At 41.6% G+C, this 19,967-nt stretch overlaps 1 protein-coding gene across 1 annotated transcript; it reads right to left on the bottom strand.

Annotated features, from left to right (window-relative positions):
* Positions 1–12,942: 12,942 nt before the first annotated feature.
* Positions 12,943–13,899, bottom strand: LOC142741835 (olfactory receptor class A-like protein 1). Its single transcript, XM_075851163.1, has one exon. It carries the CDS (start codon positions 13,897–13,899, stop codon positions 12,943–12,945), a length of 957 nt encoding a protein of 318 aa, XP_075707278.1.
* Positions 13,900–19,967: the final 6,068 nt, after the last annotated feature.

Here is a 19,967-nt window from a genome sequence, read left to right on the forward strand (position 1 = left end):
GGTAGTTCATATTGATATTAATCTATTGATTAGTAAATGCAAGTGGACTTTATGTGAAAATATTTATTCAGGTAATGACATACTGCTTCATAGGAAACCATCATTTATCAAGCTTGTTAACATGATATTGTGACCTAGTGTTAACTATCCTCAAATTTTCTCCATCATTTATTACTTTAGTAGTCTGGTTATGATAGATATGTATTATTCCATTGATCAATTGATGAAACTTATTTTGTTGAATGTGAATATCTACTGCAGGGGTGATGAACCTTTTTTCTGCCAAGGGCCATTTGGATATTTATAACATCATTCGTGGGCCATACAAAATTATCAACTTAAAAATTAGCCTGCTATATTTGGTCAAACACTTAATCAACTCACCCCTAATGTGATGGCTGGAACTGCTTCTCTTTGGTGAGGCGTGTGATGTTAGCCGATATTGATGATGTTACTACTGCATCGGTCAGTCTGGAGCGGTCGACTCTTTGGTAAGTTTTGAAAAGAACTCACAGCAGCAAGTTGTTCCAACTTACTTAAAGGGGTTAGCCCCTCAGGGACATTTATGACATATTTACTATTCAGTTCTATGGGACTGAATAGTAGCTCAGTGATTTACGCTGTTTTCTTCTTCATGGTGGGAAATCACAAGCTTCAGCCACAGCACAATGAGGTAGAACAGGGTTTAGGGAGCCCCGTTCTAGAGATAGATCTGGGATCCAGAGGTGAGACCCGCATCTATCTGAGATTTATGACATATCCTTATGATTGCCCTTGAAAAAAAAAACCTTTAAGTCACCTGAACTCACTTCAAGTGAGTAGGCCGGGCGGACGGAGCCAAAGAGGGAATGACACGGCGGCAGTGACTGGACTGTGCCGGCCCGGGAGTGGACCAGTTTGGTCACCTGACCTCATGTCACTGACTCAGGTCAGATGACCGGACTGGTCCACTCTTGGGACAGCATGCACCGACCTAACTCAGACTGCCGCCATCATACTTGGCTCCGTCTGCCCTTCTCCTGCTCCTAAATGCGAGTGAGTAGGGCGGACAGAGCCAAGCAGCGAATGATGCGACGGCAGCCTGGTCTAAGCGAGGTTGGGCCGGACCAAATGACCTCGTTGGCATTATACGGCCCGTGGGCCAGACATTGAATTCAACATTTATGTACTTTTGATATGTAGTTATCAAAAATACTCCTAAAAGGAAGTAAGATAAATCAAATTTTTTTAAAGAAAGAAAACAAATATCCAAAATGTTTCATAATTAGTATCAATATACTGTATGTCATAATGCATGAAGGTACAAAATTCAATCTGGCTACTACTGTATGTCAACTAAGCTATGACAAGGATAGGATTTCTGCTACCAGAAACTATTACTATTACTTTCCCTTCCCTAGTAAGTATTTATGAATCTGTTCATAATACACCATATTGCCAAAAGTTTGTGGATGCCATTCCTGATTATTGAGTTCAGGAGTTTCAACCACACCTATTGCAAACAGATGCAAAAAAGAATCACTCCATAGACAAATGTTGAGAGTAGTAGGGTTTAGTGACTTTAAACGTGGCACGGTCATATTTGCCATAAGTTAGTTTGTGAAATTTCTGATCTGCTAGATCTGCCCCAGTCAACTATAAGTGCTATTATTGTGAAGTGTAAGTGACATCAGCACAAGAACTGTGCGTCGTAAGCTTTTAATGAAATCGGTTTCCATGGAGCAGCTGCACACAAGCCTAAGATCACAGGTGTAGTGCCAAGCGTTGGCTGGAGTGGTGTAAAGCTGGACTGGACTCCGGTCTAGTGGAAACATGTTCTTTGGAGTGATGAATAACATTTCTCTTTATAGCAGTCCGATCTGTGATTAATCTGAGTTTGCAGTATGCCAGCATAACGCTGCCTAGTGGAATGCATAGTCCCTGCTGCAAAATTTAATGAAGGGTGGATAATGGTCTGGTGCCATTTTTTAGGCTTTGGACTAGACTTCTTATTTCCAGTGATGGGTAATGTTAGCCCCTTAAGGACGCAGCCTTGTTTTGGCCTTAAAGAGGCTCTGTCACCAGATTTTGCAACCCCTATCTGCTATTGCAGCAGATAGGCGCTGCAATGTAGATTACAGTAACATTTTTATTTTTAAAAAACGAGCATTTTTGGCCAAGTTATGACCATTTTTGTATTTATGCAAATGAGGCTTGCAAAAGTACAACTGGGCGTGTTGAAAAGTAAAAGTACAACTGGGCGTGTATTATGTGCGTACATCGGGGCGTGTTTACTACTTTTACTAGCTGGGCGTTGTGTATAGAAGTATCATCCACTTCTCTTCAGAACGCCCAGCTTCTGGCAGTGCAGACACAGTGTGTTCTCGAGAGATCACGCTGTGTCGTCACTCACTTCCTGCCCCAGGTCCTGCATCGTGTCGGACGAGGGAGGACACATCGGCACCAGAGGCTACAGATGATTCTGCAGCAGCATCGGCGTTTGCAGGTAAATCGATGTAGCTACTTACCTGCAAACGCTGATGCTGCTGCAGAATCAACTGTAGCCTCTGGTGCCGATGTGGCCGACACGATGCAGGACCTGGGGCAGGAAGTGAGTGACGTCATAGATCTGCACTGCCAGAAGCTGGGCGTTCTGAAGAGAAGTGGATGATACTTCTATACACAACGCCCAGCTAGTAAAAGTAGTAAACACGCCCCGATGTACGCACATAATACACGCCCAGTTGCAATAGCAGATAGGGGTTGCAAAATCTGGTGACAGAGCCTCTTTAAGGCTCAGAGCCCATTTTTAAAATCTGACATATTTCACTTTATGTGATAATAACGTCGGAATGCTTAAACCTATCCAAGCGATTCTGAGATTGTTTCTCGTGACACATTGGGCTTTATGTTAGTGGTAAAATTTGGACGATATATTCAGTGTTTATTGGTGAAAAATTGCAAAATTTTGAGAAAATTTTGAAAAAATTGCATTTTTCAGAATTTAAATGCATCTGCTTGTAAAACAGACGCTTATACCACCCAAAATAGTTACTAGTTCACATTTCTCATATGTCTACTTTAGATTAGCATCGTTTTTTGAACATTCTTTTATTTTTCTTGGACGTTACAAGGCTTAGAACATAAACAGCAATTTCTCATATTTTTAAGAAAATTTCAAAAGCCTTTTTTTTAAGGTACCTGTTTAGTTCCGAAGTGGCTTTGAGGGGCCTATGTATTAGTAACCCCCATAAAACACCCCATTTTGAAAACTAGACCCCTCAAAGTTTTCAAAACAGCATTTAGAAAGTTTATTTAACCCTTCAGGCATTTCACAGAAATTAAAGCAAAGTAGAGGTGAAATTTGCAAATTGAATTTTTCTTGCTGAATTTCAATTGTATTCAATTTTTTTCTGTAACACAGAAGCTTTTACCAGAGAAACACTACTAAATATGTATTGTCCAGATTGTGCAGTTTTTAGAAATGTCCCGCATGTGGCTCTAGTGTGCTCGTGGACCAAAACACAGGCCTCAGAAGCAAAGAAGCACCTAGTGCATTTTGGGGCCTCTTTTTTATTAGAATATATTATAGGCACCATGCTAGGTTTGAAGAGGTGTTGAGGTGCCAAAGCAGTAGAAATCCCACAAAAGTGACCCCATTTCGGAACCTACACCCCTCAAGGCATTAATTTATGGTTGTTGTTACCATTTTTACCCCACAGTTTTTACACAGCACATACAAGTTTATTAGATCAATTAAAATAAACAAAACACATTAGGAACATAGAGATGATTGCCACAGAGCAAATGGACAACCAGATGATGCAGTACAGAAGGTGGCGCTGTATAAACCAACAAAGGCAAGGCTATAGCAAATTACACCTATAATTGTCTATTATAAAACAGTGTAAACAAGTGGAGAAACTAGATTAGCCTTTTGTAGGTAAATTATGTTTAAAGGAATGAATCCAGCAGCCAACTATATATAAACATATGGTAATTTGATGATGGATGCAACGATGATGTGTTCACCATGTGTGGCCTCTACATAATACATATGAGAACTTACCCATAATGATGCAAAGAAAGTATTTAAGAGAGGTGTATACACATCATATGTCAAATTTCTATTGTGGTACATCAGAGGATATCTTACCCATCTCAAAGTCTACCGTATCTGGCATCCACCCCGACGCGCGTTTCGGCCCAGAAGCCTTCGTCTGGGGGTCAATGTATTTGAATTGGCCTGTGAAATTAAAAAAATGACATTTTTTCCAATAAGATGTCATTTTTGATAAAAATGTCTTATTTTCACAGGGAACAAAATACCCCATTTTGTTGCCCAATTTGTCCTGAGTGCAGCAATACCCCATTTGTGGCGATAAACTGCCGTTTGGGCCCATGGGTGGCCTCAGAAGGGAAGGAGTGCTGTGTGTTCTTTGGAGTGCAGATTTTGCAGGATTGGTTTTCGGGTGCCATGTCGCATTTGCAGAGCCCCAGAGGTATCAAAGCAATGGAAACCCACCAGAAGTGACCCCATTTTGGAAACTACACCCCTCAAGGAATTCATTTATTGGTGTTGTGACCATTTTGACACCATAGTTTTTTCACAGAACTTATTTGAATTGGGCTGGGAATTCAAACAAAATTAATTTTTTCCAATAATATGTAGTTTTGGCTGAAAATTTCTCATTTTCACAAGAAATAAAATACCCCATTTTGTTGCCCAATTTGTCTTGAGTGCGGCAATGCCCAATTTGTGGTGATAATCTGACGTTTGGGCCCATGGGAGGGCTCAGAAGGAAAGGACCACCATTTGGCCTACGGGTGATTTTCTGGTGCTAAGTCATGTATGCAGAAGCCCCTGAGGTACCAGTACAGTTGAAAACCCCCAGAAAGTGACCCCGTTTTAAAAACTACACCCCTTAAGGCATTCATCTAGAGGTGTAGTGAGAATTTTTACCGGAGACATACACCTCATAAACTGTAATGTGGGTTCTCACGGGTATGGCAATACCCTCAATGTGGCTGTTATCAGCTGCCTGGGCACACGGCAGGTATCAGAAGGGAAAGATGAGGGGGATAAGATGTGCGGAGCGCATCAGTGTAAGTAAAACTGGGGTAGATTACAAATCAAGGGATGTATGATACATTTTGAAGCACTCTTTCATACGGAGCCTTAGTTTTTTGGGACACGTGTCACATTGATATATTGTGTCCTCCCTTATCCCCCTCTTATAGCAGACTTTGCACCTCTTTTGACTTTTTCCCTTCTTGCCAGTTTGGGGAACTTCTCCTGGAAAGTGTTGCCCTGGTACGATGCGTGTGGCCCCGCTTCCAGAAGTACTGGGTGCCCCCCCTTCTTGGTCCCTAAAAATTAGTTTCTTGATAACCACCTCTTGAAATTCCAGGAAAGTTCCCATCTGGCCTGCCCATTGACTTAGCACGTACACATTGTACAATGCCATCTGTATGATGTGCATGGTCAGTTTCTTATACCACACCGAATGGCGCTGTAGGGCTTCAGAACTTGATCTGACAAGTCCACCCCTCCCATGTACCTATTGTAGTCCAGGATGCAGTCTGGTTTGGGGGTGTCTGTACTGGTACCTCGTACAGGTACATCGGTACTGGTGTGGGCATGTATTGTTGTCAATACAAGGACATCTCTCTTGTCCTTGTACTTGACACACAATATGTTGCTGCTAGATTGTGCCCTGCTCTCATCCCTTCTGAGTGTTTGCCCAAGCAGAGTCTTAGGGAGGCCTCTCAGGTTTCGTCTAGCAGTGCCGCATGCCGCAAGACTTCTGGAAGCGAGGCACTTGAAGAGTGGGACGTTGGTATAAAAATGATCCAGGTAGAGGTGGTAACCCTAGTCCAGCAGTGGGTGCACCAAATCCCACACAATTTTTGCATTAACTCCCAGTAAGGGGGGCATTCTGGGGGCTGAGCACTGGTGTCCTTCCCTTCATATATCCTAAATTTGTAGGTATACCCTGATGCACTCTCGCACAGCTTATACATCTTCACACCATACCTTGCCCTCGCAGGTACTGGCGGAATTGAAGCCTCCCTTTAAAATGTACCGAGGACTCATCAATAGAAATACACGTCTCGGTGGTGTATGCTTGGGAAAAAGAGGCACTGAAACGGTCTAATAGGGGTCTCCGTTTATACAAACGGTCAAAACTGGGGTCTTCTTGGAGTAGGCAATACTCATTAGGAGAAGCGAAGTATTGCCTCATTTTTATTTTTTTTTGGGTTCCAGTTCAGTTCTGAAGTTGCTTTGAGGGGCCTATATATTAGACACCCCCATCAAACACCCCATTTTAGAAACTAGACCCCTCAAAGTATTTACAACAGCATTTAGAAAGTTTATGAACCCTTTAGGTGTTTCACAGGAATTTAGAGCAAAGTAGAGGTGAAATTTACACATTTATTTTTGTCAGAAAATACTTTTGATACTATTTTTTTCTATAACACAAAAGGTTTTACCAGAGAAACGCAACTTAATACTTATTGCTCAGATTCTGCAGTTTAGAGAAATATCCCATATGTGGCCCTAGTGCGGTAATGGATTGAAGCACCGGCCTCCGAAGCAAAAGAGCACCTAGTGGATTTTGAGGCCTCTTTTTTTAGTGGAAACCTCCCAAAAGTGACCGCATTTTGGAAGCTAGACCCCTTGAGGAATTCATTGTAGTTTTCTTGGGGTGCATGCGCCTTTTTGATCAGTTTTTATTCTATTTTTAGGTGGCGTGGTGACTAAAAAACAGCAATTCTACTATTGCTTTTTTATTCTATTTTTTTACAGCGTTCACCGTGCGCTATAAATGACATATTCACTTTATTCTGCGGGGCGATATAATTACGGCGATACCAGATGTTTATAGTTTTTTTTATGTCTTATGGCGTTTGCACAATAAAATACGTTTTGTAAAAAATCATTCACTTTTTGTGTTACCTTATTCTAAGAGCCAGAAGTTTTTTACTTTTCCATCAATAAAGCCGTGCAAGGACTTATTTTTTGCGTAACGAACTGTAGTTTCAATCATTATCATTTTTAGGTACATGCGACTTTTTGATCTCTTTTTATTCCATTTTTTGGGAGGTGAGGTGACCAAACAATTGTGATTGTGGTACGGTTTATTATTATTTTCTTTTACGGCGTTCACCGTGCGGGATAAATAACGAAATAATTGTGTAGATCAGGCCGTTACGGACGCGGCAATACCAATTATGTATCGTTTATTTGTTTATCTATTTTTATTAATAATAAAGGACTCATAGGGGAAAAAGGGGGATTTTTAATTTTAAGTAACTTTTATTTTCTTATTTTTACACATCTTTTTTTAACTTTTTTTTAACTTTATTACTTTGTCCCCCTAGGGGTCTTGAGGGCAGGATTGCTATTCTAATACACTGCACTACATGCGTAGTCAGCTACTCACGTTGTCAGGACCCACTAGACTTCCGTCGATGGCATAGCCGGACGCCATTGTTTGGTGTCCGGTTGCCATAGTTACAATTGCCGGCCGTTATCGTGTAGCAGGCCGGCGATTGTAGCTTAACCCCTAAAAAGCTGCGATATCTATTGAACGCGGCTTTTAAGGGGTTAATCAGCGGGGACAAAGCGATCGGTCCCCGCTTTAGGAGCTGCGGCAGCTTTAGGAGCTGCTGTATGAGGCAGCAGCTGTCACAGCTCCTGTATGTGTCGGGAGGACGGCCGAAGTGGCCGTTACTCCCGAGGCGTACTATTAGGTCATGGAGCGCGAACAATACAGCTACCGTGACCTAATATTACGTCCAGGAGCGGGAAGGGGTTAAGGTTACAGCACACAAAGACATTTTAGATAATTGCATTCTACCAACCTTATGTCAACACTTTGGGAAAGGCCCTTTTCTTTTAAACGCCCATTGCTTTGGTATGGGATATATAATTATCCCATATAGATGTAAAGGTCAGGTGTACACATACATATGGCCATACAGTATAGTGTATCTTGTATAACGATTAACCAAGAACTGAAAATGTGATAAGTCACACACGTACATTAATTTGAATTGCCGGCATGTAATGCTAAATTTTTCCTGGAGGGGAATTCATGAGCAGATTCGGTTTGTCTAGTGGAAACACCTGATGGCTTTGATTTGATTTGTCTGTATGAGATATCCCCTTTATAAAAAAAAGGTTAGAGGAGTTACAATTATATTTACAGTTGAAGCATGATATTACAAGTTATGTTTACTAGATTACTGTAGTTGGGTCTTTGATCCAGGAATCTATTTTGATTACCATATTGGTGTCGAGAAGAAATTTTTCCCTAAAATGAGAAATATTGTCTTTTGCCTCATGGCGGTCTTGTCTTCCTCTTGATCAGCATTGCAGAATAATAGGCTGAACCGGATGAACATATGTGTATTTTCGGCATTACACACTGTGATACTATGAGTGAATTTTTTGAAGACTGATATAAAAGCAGAAGAGCAGAAACCAATCTGCAATCACTAACCTTTCTACTTTTCTTTTAACCCCTTCAGTACACAGTCTATTTTTTCAAATCTGACGTGTTTCTTTATGTGGTAATAACTTTGGAATGCTTTTACCTATCCAAGCAATTCTGAGATGGCTTTCTCGTGACAAATTGGACTTTATGTTAGTGGAAAGAATTGGTCGATAAATTCAATATTTATTTCTGAAAAGTAGCAAAATTTTGTGAAAATTTTGAAATGTGAAGATTTGCATTTTTCTAAATTTAAATGTATCAGCTTGTAAAACAGATAGTAATACCACACAAAATAGTTACTAGTTTACATATCCCATATGTCTACTTTATGTTGGCATCTTTTATTGAATGTCCTTTTATTTTTTCTAGGCCGTTACAAGGCTTAGAACATTAGCAGCAATTTCTCACATTTTCAAGAAAAATTCAAAAGGCTATTTGTTCAGGGACTAGTTCAGTTTTGAAGTGGCTTTGAGAGGCCTATATATTAGAAACCCCAATAACGTGCCCCATTTTAAAAACTGCACCCCTGGACATATTCAAATCAGCATTCAGAAAGTTTGTTAACCCTTTAGGCGTTTCACAGGGATTAAAGCAAAGTAGAGGTAACATTTTAAAATTTCCTTTTTTTTTGCCGAAATTTATTTGTAATACATTTTTTTCTGTAACACAGAAGGTTTTACTAGAGAAACGCTATGCAATATTTATTGCCCAGATTCTGGAGATTTTAGAATTATCCCACATGTGGCCCTAGTGTGCTAATGAACTGAAACACAGGCCTCAGAAGCAAAGGAGCACCTAGAGGATTTTGGGGTCTCCTTGTTTTTTTAGAATATATTTTAGGCACCACCATGTCAAGTTTGAAGAGGTCTTGTGATGCCAAAACTACACCCCTCAAGGAATTTTTTTTTAAAGGTATAGTTAGCATTTTGACCCCACAGGTTTTTTTGCAGAATTTAGTGGAATTGGGCCATGACAATAAATATCAAAAATGTCTCCAATAAAATGTTGAAATTTGCAGTTTTACAAGGGATAAAGGAGAAAAAGCACCCCAACATTTGTAAACCAATTTCTCCCTATTACGGAAATACCTTAAATGTGGTCATAAATGGTTTTTCATTATAAATTAATTAACCCTTTCAGGACTGATCCTTTGCTTTTTTTAGTTTAGTTGTTCACTCCCCGGGGGCCTTCCAAGAGCCATAACTTTTTTTATTTTTCCCTCAAAAGAGTGGTGTAAGGGCTTATTTTTTGCGAGAGGAGTTATAGTTTCTATTTACACCATGTAAAGTACTATATAATGTACTGGGAAACTGAAAATAATATTCTTTGCGGGTTGAAACTGGAAAAAAAAATGTGATTCCTCCATTGTTTTTTGGGTTTCATTTTTACGGCTTTCACGTAAAAACGATAACTTAACTTTATTCTGTGTCTAAATGCAGTTACGTGATACCAAATTTATATAGTTTTTTTACTACTTTTAAAAAAACAAACTATTTGTTGAAAAACAAAATTGCTTTGTTTCACCAAATTCTGAGAGCCATAATTATTATTTTTTTGTCGATTGAGTGGTGCGAGGACTTATTTTTGGCGGGACGAGCTGTAGTTTTTATTGGTACAGTTTTTTGGTACATGCTACTTTTTGATCACTTTTATACAATTTTTTTTGAGAGCTAGGCCGTCCAAAAAACAGCGATTTGGGCGTTTAAAATGCTTTATTTTTTACGGCATTCACCATGCACTATAAATGACAATTTTACTTTACTCTGCGGGTTGATACGATTACGGCGATACCATATGTATATAGTTTTTATATGTTTTGCAGCATTTGCACAATAAAATCTCTTTTTTATAAAATAATTTATTTTTTGTGTCGCCATATTCTGAAAGGGCTTGTTTTTTGTGGGACGGATTTTAGTTTTTATTGGTACTATTTCGGGGGGAAATGTGACATTTTGATCACTTTTTTTTTCTATATTTTGGGAGCATTGGTGACCAAAAAATAGCGATTCTGGTATTGTTTTTTTTTTTTTTTTGCGGTGTTCACCGTGCGGGAAAGATAACTTTATAGTTTGGGTTATTACAAATGCGGTGATACCAAATATGTGTACTTTTTGTAACGTTTTCATTTTTTCCCTATAATAAAAGTCTTATTATAGGAGAAAAAGCAGTTTTTGTTTTTTTAACTTCTAACTTTTATTTTTACACTTTTTTTCAACTTTTTGTTTGTCCCACTAGGGAACTTGAAGACCTGCAGCACTTATCGGTTGTGTAATGTATTATAACTGTCAGTGTGACGCGGACAGTCACTCTGACAGGAAGCCTTTGAGGACCAGCCTATAGCTGGTCCACATAGGCTTCTGTGCATGGCAGACCCAGAGGCCATTGTATGGTTATGACAACCATTGGCAACACCCGCAATGCAACAGCAAACTTTCCAGTTTGTTGCTGCAACAAACTTTCCTTGCGATGGCCATGATTGGATACAATGACCATCACATGATCAGGACCTGAACCAATCAGGTCTCAGACATATCTCCGAGACCAGATACAGGTGTCGATAGCGCGATCCGGGTGTCAGCGGCACTCTGAGACACCCGATCGCTGTGGTAACACCCACCGTGTATTCACGTCGGCGCTGCACAGATCCCAACAAGCGCCGACGTGAGTAAGCGGTCGGGAAACGGTTAATTCCTGCAATAATTTAATATTCTACATTCTAAAACTATGACTGATTTTATGGTATCTGAGCCACGTTTGTTGTCACCCTTCATGCTTCTATATAACATGCCATTATATATTTTTAAGAATATACAGATGATAAAATGAAATAAAATAAAAACAATCCATCTTTTGATCCAGTAAGGGCATGTGCACAAACAAAATCAAAAATGTCTGAAAATACGGAGCTGTCTTCAAGGGAAAACAGCCCCTGATTTTCAGACGTTTTTAAGCAACTCGCGTTTTTCGTGGCATTTTTTACAGCCGTTTTTGGAGCTGTTTTTCTATTGAGTCAATGAAAAACGTCTCCAAAAACGTCTCAAGAAGTGACATGCACTTCTTTTTCGTGGGCGTTTTTTTACGCGGCCATTTTTAAAAGCTGCTGCGTAAAAAAAATGGCCTGTCGGAACAGAATGCCGCATTTCCCATTTTAAATCAATGTTTGGAGGCATTCTGTTTCCGATTTTTCCACCGTTTGGAGGCCGTTTACGTCCCAAAAAATGGCCGAAAATAAGCCGTGTGAGCATACCCTAAAGGTAAGATCATCTCTATTATTTTAATTTCTGTATTTAGAGGCCACTAGTTTTAAAGTATAAATGGGCTATTAGCATAATTTACAAATAGATATAATTACAATGAATGTCTGTCTCCCCTTGAACCATATTTTTATTCTAAATAGGCCCAAATGCTGTTCTGATTAATTTCTTAACCTATCTTTATAGCAGACGTAGCTCCATTTTTCTGATATACAGCTCCAAATCTCGTACATAGACATAGAGTTAAATGATAAAATTGTGGCTACGTACAGCCACCACTAGAGAGGACTTAGGCCTCATGCACACGACCGTAGCCATGTGCACGGCCGTGATTTTCGGGTCAGCCGGCCGCGGAGTGTCACCTGCGAGCCGCCCGCAAATCGCGGGCCATGCACATGGCCGCGTCCATTATTTTCTATGAGCCTGGACCGCAGAACATGGCCGTAATAAGACATGTCCGTTCTTTCTGCGGTCCAGGCTCCTGGGCCATGCACGGACCATGGAAACCACAGTCTTGTGCATGGGCCCTTAGAAATGAATGGGGCCGCAATTCTCCCGTGGATTTTCAGGGGTATTGAGGCCGCAAAAGCACGTTCGTATGCATGGGGCCTTACAACGTAGAATTTAAAACATTGAACTTAAAAATAAAACAGTATACAGTAAGCTCTTAAGCTCCCCCTAGTGGTGGCTGCAAGGAAGAGCATATATTTATCACAAAAATTAACCAGCCCCTAATTAAATATATTAAGAAAATTAAACAGCACAACATTTGTTACCTAAAAACAACATGAAGTTAAAAGGAGAACATTCACTTACAGAAAAATTTTCATGGCACAGGAGACATTTCATTAGGCATGGAAGGCTCACGTAGAAGTCCACTACAGTCATCCTGCAATGTCTGATTATGTAGAATACTTGTATGTATACACAATGCATATATAGGTTTATTTTTATATATATAAAATATTTTATTTAAGATTGATTATTTTATATTTATTATAACAGTATTTTATAAGAATGTAGAGGTGCTACTGAAAATATTCGGGCTTAGTGAAGATAACGGTAATATGAATATGCCACAAGCAACACTCAGAATAGCACTATATGATTTGCTCTGAGTTTCCATTGTATATTCATTTGACATATCACTTGTACTAATGTATTATAGGATATGATCTAACCATGAAATGATTGTAATTGAATTTCTAGCACCTCTTCCTAGCTGCATAATTAGATATAGTTTTCACTACTTGAAGATCTCTTTTCTTCCTTGAGCACTGTAGTCCCATTTGGATTTTCCTGTTGGTTAAGATGATAACAATAGGGCTTATAGCAGAGTAACAGGAATCAAAAAATATACGTGCATCAGTAAACCGGGGAGAAAGAGGAAAAGTACAGAGAGTCAGAATCCAAAACAGATTGTCTAACCCAAAACTAACAATATACATCATGACTAAAGTAAAGACCGCTTTGGCTGCTCGCATCTCGGCATGCTTAATGTTTAACATTGGGATACATTTCACTTGCTTGCCATGTTGGTAGAAGACATGGAGAAGATAACCACTGGATAACATCATCAGAGTCAAGAAGAACAAGTCCCGAACTACATAAATAATCCCATTACCTATATAGAGGAGATAATTTGGAAAGATCACAAAGCAGAAGTTATAACTCATAATGTATTTGGAAGTAACGTTCTTGATGGAAGCTCTGGAATATGCCAGCCGGGTACTACTTATGATTAGATTGAAAGTCCATAGAAACAGCATTAATGTGAACAGGTGATCCAACAGTTTCCTCTTTACTCTTAACCATCGTCGATGGGACGGGGTAATGGAAATGCACTGAAAACATCCCAGTAAAGAGGTAATGCTGACAGACATGGCTCTTCCTACACAGTAAAAGTAAAGGCTTATTTGGCAAGATAAGTCACCAAACACCATATAGGTTCCAGTTGCTTGCAGGGTGATTGGAAGGCCCCATGTCAGTATGACCAGCAGATTGGACAGTGCCAGTTTGCTGAGGATGATTTCTCCAGTGGTTACTTTACCTTGACTATGGAAGGTGTGAAGAAAGGCAAATAAAATAATGAGATTACCAGGAATTCCTATCAAGTCCAGTGAAACATAACTAATTATATCAAGGATGAGCCAGGTCCCCATTATATACTTTGGAGCTAGACGTCTATATTTGGAGGCGAAGTCTGAAAAACAAATGGAAGTGTATTTAATATATAGCCTTATATAGCAAGACCACCGTGTTTTGCTGCATTATTCATGGCATTTTTAGACACTTTTTGTTGACAAGAAATGCTGTGGTATGAATTTAGCTGGAGGTCAACGGGAAAAAAATGAAACACACTAGAAACTGCGCTTTTTATGTGTCTTTTTTTTTTTGTCTCTCCACTTTTTTTAAATCGCAGCATGTTTGGTTTGGCATTTTTACAGGCAGTTAGTGGCGTTTTTCTACCATAGACCTCCACAGGTTTTTTGTCTAATAAAGAAAAAGCATGTGTCAAATTATCTTGCGTTTTTTTATGGTATATTTTGTGCCTTTTTTTCAGAATAAAACATAAAATTCAAGTATGTAAAAATACAAATACTAAAACATACTATTGTAAAGGAATACATTTGAAAATGCACGTGTAAAGGAAGTCTTGCCTTGTCTTGTCCACACAACAGAATTGCTGCGTTTTTTCCTTCCAGAATTGTTCACGGAGAATACGCAGCAGTATACAGTAGCAGCAAAGTGAGTGAGATTTAACAAATCTCATCCACATGCTTCGTAAAATTTCTGAGCAGAAATCGACCTTCGGTGCGTATTTTTCGTACTGCAGTATGTCAATTCCAGCTGTGGAAAGTGGACTGAATTGCTGCGTTTTTCAGAGGAGATGTCACCATCATCTAGCATTGAAAAAAACCCAGCAAAATACGCATGATTTTCTGCAGTAAAAAATGCAGGAAAGGGTGCGGATTTTCTGCAGCAGAATTTCTGTTAGTTGCTGCGGAATTGCTGCAGAATTACGAATTACGTGTGGACAAGCCCTAAAGGGGTTATGCTGGAACCAAACATTAATAGCAGTGTACTCACTTCAGTATGTGAGTACACTCGCTAATATACATTCCGGTCCCCTTCTTTAATGACAATACGACTTGTCATCATGTGACCAACCCCGCTGTACTCCATGTACAAGCAGGAGCAGTAGTACAGCGAGTACATGGAGTACAGCCGGCTCGGTCAAGTGATGAAGAGTCGAATTATCATCAAAGAAAGCTGTGCAACTAGACTTCTGGTATCTCGGCAGTGCTATAAAAATCGATGAAAATCTCAGAATCAGCATTATGGGGGACCGGAATGTATATTAGCGAGCAGTGGCGTAACTACCGCCGTAGCAGCCGTAGCGACTGCTACGGGGCCCGCGCCATGAGGGGGCCCGTATCGCCCGCCGGCACGGGCCCCCAACATGGCCGCAGGCTCCGCTAGCAGCCGCTATGGCTGCTACAGCGGGACGCCACTGAACATTACGGCAGAGCAGGGAGGTATCTCCCCGCTCTGCCATTAAACAAAAGACATGTATCCCCTATCCACAGGACAGGGGATACATGTGTGATCGCTGGTAGCGATAGGGAGAACAGGGGACTGAAAATCAGCTGAAGTTCTGCATCACAAATCTCGGACTTCCGGGGTCTGTGTCGGCAGCTCCGTAGAAATGAATGGAGTGCCGGTCGCGCTTGTGCGCATGCGTGACCAGCGCTCCTTTCATTTTTATTGAGCTGCCGACACAGATGCCGGAAGTCAGAGGTTAGTCATGGAGAACTTCAGGGGACTTTCAGTCCCCCGTTCTCCCTATCAATGCCAGCGATCACACATGTATCCCCTATCCTGTGGATAGTGGATGCATGTTATTTGTAGGACACACTATAGTTCGCATTTTTTTTTGGGGGGGCTGTATGGCGTTCCCTGCAGGGGGGGCGCTGTATGGCGTTCCCTGCAGGGGGGGCGCTGTATGGCATTCCTTGCAGGGGGGGCGCTGTATGGTGTTCCCTGCAGGGGGGGGCGCTGTATGGCGTTCCCTGCAAGGGGGGGCGCTGTATGGCGTTCCCTGCAGGGGGGGGCACTGTATGGCGTTCCCTGCAGGGGGGGCGCTGTATGGCGTTCCCTACAGGGGGGGGCTGTATGGCGTTCCCTACAGGGGGGGCTGTATGGCGTTCTCTACAGGGGGGGCTGTATGGCGTTAGCGCCATACAGCCCCCTCTGTAGAGAACGCCATACAGTCCCCCTGTAGATAACGCCATACAGTCCCCCTGTAGATAACGCCACACAGTCCCCCCTGTAGATAACGCCACACAGCCCCCCTGTAGATAATGGCATACAGTCCCCCCTGTAGATAACGCCACACAGTCCCCCTGTAGATAACGCCACACAGTCCCCCCTGTAGATAACGCCACACAGTCCCCCCTGTAGATAACGCCACACAGTCTCCCCTGTAGATAACGCCATACAGTCCCCCCTGTAGATAACGCCATACAGTCCCCCCTGTAGATAACACCACACAGTCCCCCTGTAGATAACGCCACACAGTCCCCCCTGTAGATAACGCCACACAGTCCCCCCTGTAGATAACACCACACAGTCCCCCTGTAGATAGCGCCATACAGTCCCCCCTGTAGATAACGCCATACAGTCCCCCTCTGTAGATAATGCCATACAGTGCCCCCTGTAGATAGCGCCATACAGTCCCCCTGTAGATAACGCCATACAGTCCCCCTCTGTAGATAACGCCATACAGCCCCCTCTGTAGATAACGCCATACAGCCCCCTCTGTCGCTTTACGAATGTTTTAGGAGCTTTTTTCAATAGAGTCTATTGCTGAGTTCACACGGAGTTCTTTGACGAGTTTTTGGGCGCGGAAACTGCTCTGGAAAACTCGCCGAAAAACGGCCGAAAATGCCTCCCGGGAGAAAGAAGGGACATGCCCTATCTTCGCGCGATTACGCCCCTGAGCTCCCATTGACATCAATGGCAGGCAGAGAAAGCGTATTTCGCAGCGTTTTATGCCTGCGAAGCTCAATGCCCGTGGGCGAAAAACGCTGGGAAAAACGCAGCAAAAAACACTGCGAAAATCGGCGTGCAGGCAGAAGGAAATCTGCCTCAAACTTCCAAACTGAATTTTGAGGCCGAATTTCCTCCTGCAAAAAACTCTGTGTGAACCCAGCCTATGAAAAACAGCTCAAAAAAGGTCTCAAGAAGTGCACTTCTTTTTCGCGGGCGTTTTTCAAATGGCCACGTAAAAAAACGGCCCATCGGAACAGAAGGCCGTTTTTCCCATTGATTTTAATGGGCAGATGTTTGGAGGCGTACTGTTTTCGATTTTTCGGCCGTCTTTTGGGCATTTACGGCCCGAAAAACGGCCGAAAACACTCTGTGGGAACATACCCTTACAATGTACAACATGCATAAAGCTTTTTATTTATGGAACTCCAGTAATGAAACAAATCAAATTACTAATGTTTAACCCCTGTGATGCTGCAATTGCTTCTATGGGAGGGAGTTGATGGTTTTATGAAATAGCTCAAAGGTGGGCTTAAAATAAAAAAAATGCACAAATATAATTATTTAAGCATTAAAGGGGTTTACCTATCAGGGACATTTATGGCATAGCCACAGGATATGCCCAAAAAGTCAGATAGACGCGTGTCCTAGCTCCGGGACCCGCGGCTGTCTCTTGCCTTTCTCGGCTCTTGCTGCCGCCCGGACACTTCCTGATTAGATGGCCGGGAGTTACGAAAACAGCGTAGCTTGCTGAGCTACGCTGTTTCCATCATTTCAATAGAAGTGTATGGCAGTTACAGTAGCAGCGTAGCTTGCGTAGGCCTATAACTTTAACTATTTTATTTGTTTTTTTCCATAATCAGATTTTTACAAGTACAAAAGAAAAGAACAGATACATACAAATAATTTCAGTATTGAACTACTACGATTATTCAAAAGAAGAGTAAAAACAATGCAGCACACAAATCAGCACATAAGAGTAAATTGTTATCTTGGCAGCATTAGAAAATTCAATATAAATTATCAGAAGTAAGTAGAAAATAATGGAGGTAAGAATACCCAAATAATAAAAATAACATAAGTTAGAAAGAAATTAAGAATGAAAGAGAGAAAGAAGGGGTAAAAAAATGGAGAAGGAAACCAAAATGGGGGAAGCCATCCTAGTATCAGATGTAAATCACATCTATAATGTCACCGTATGTGACAAGGTTAATTTCGACCTAACCAAGTAGCTAAATGTGGGCCCGATTTAAAGGAAGACCATGCCTGCCATAGGAGCATAATTCGAGCGGCGTGATCTCCATCTTCCGCCATCAATGTTTCCATTCTCTGTAGAAGATCCATCTCCACAACCCATTCTTTGATTGTGGGGGCTCAGTGGACTTCCAATGCCTGGGGATGACAGTTCGAGCCGCCGTTAGGACGTATCGGAGTAATCCCCTTTTTATCCCCGGTAAGGGACCAGGAATCAAGGATAAGAGAGCAATCTGTGGAGTGGGCACCATGGGAGATCTCTCAACCAAGGCATAAATATCAAATATAGCTTTCCAAAAAGTCTGAAGGACCTTGCATGACCACCAGATATGTAGAATCGTTCCGGTCTCCATGCCGCAATGCCAGCAAATATCAGACACATCAGGATACATTTTGTTTAGGATCAGAGGGCATCGATACCACCTAGTCAGAATCTTGAAGTTCTTTTCCTGAGCATGACATGCCATAGGCATTTTATGTGTCAACTAAAAAACACGATCCCAGTCCGCAGTCGTCAAACTAACCCCTAGTTCACGTTCCCAGGCACTAATATATGCAGGAGTTTGTTCTGCCGAGGCCTTCAATAGGAGGGGAGTATATTGTAGATATGACGCGACCTGGAGCTGTCGATTGTAGCAATATGGATTCAAAAGTGGCATTTGTGGACAGTTGAAGCCCCCCTGGTATGGCAGATCGGAGGAATGCTGATAACTGAGCATATTCAAACCATAAAAGAGTCCTCCCAGGGCAGAACCCCCGCATTTCAGAAAAGGAGGGTAGACGTCCATCATCCGATAAGACCTGGCCTAATCGACTGTCGTCAGAGGAGGACCATACCAAGAAATTAGTTTTGTGTACAGCTGGTGGAAATTCCGGGTTGTCGAAGATTGGGCTAAAAAGCCCAAGTCTATGCAATAGGCCCTTTCGAGCTAAAAGTCTATCCCAAAGAATGAGGACATGTTGGGTAAGTATTGGGAAAGTAGAAAGGGCCGGTCTTTAATCCGGCAGAATCCAAGGTGAGGACCTAGGGAAATTGCGGTAATGGTCCATTCAATCAAGACCCATTGTTTGTTGGAGCTATTGTGAAACCAATCTACAATTCGCATAAGAATTGTGGCCTGATGGTATAAAAGGAGATCAGGAAATCCCGCTCCCCCCTTCAACTTTGGACGAGACAAAACTTTCTTGTTGAGGCGTGGCCTCATATTGCCTCATACAAATCTACTTAAGGCCCCTTGAACACTCTTAAAGAATGTCCCTGGAATAAGAACAGGAACTGCCTGGAATAGGCATAAGAAGGGTGGTACTATATCCATTTTGATGACATTCATGCGACCGAACCAGGAAAGTGGCTGCGGTCATAAGAGTGTAGGTTCTTAAGGGTACGTTGAGGGGGGAAATTTAGGGAATTTAAATCTGCCAAGTCTCCCGGGATCTTGGCCCCTAAGTATTTGATAGATCGTTATTGCAATTTAAATGAGAAGTTCGATTTTAGGCTGTCTAGTAGCGCCATAGGCAAAGAGATGTTTGGGGCTTCTGTTTTTCTATAATTTACTTTAAATTGCTCACTTGACCAAACCTCTCGAACTCGCATATGAGAACCGGAATAGAAATAGAAGGGTTCGTAATAAAGAGTAAGAGTTCATCAGCGTATAGTGCCAGTTTATGGTGTGTCTGTCCCATTCTAATCCCAGAAACATCTGGAGAATTACGTATAGCTGTTGCTAGATGTTCCATCATAATAACATAATAAGATAGGGGACAACCCTGTCTGATACCGTTTGCTATTGATAAGAGGGGAGAGAGCACACAATTAACCCTTACCCTAGCCGTAGGCTTCTGATATAGAGAAGTATTCGCTCTAACATTTTGGGGCCAATCCCTAACTGACAAAGGGCAGACCGCAAGAACTCCTAGTGAACAC

This window comes from Rhinoderma darwinii, chromosome 2 (assembly GCF_050947455.1).
Source record: "Rhinoderma darwinii isolate aRhiDar2 chromosome 2, aRhiDar2.hap1, whole genome shotgun sequence".
Taxonomy (NCBI): Eukaryota; Metazoa; Chordata; class Amphibia; order Anura; family Rhinodermatidae; genus Rhinoderma; species Rhinoderma darwinii.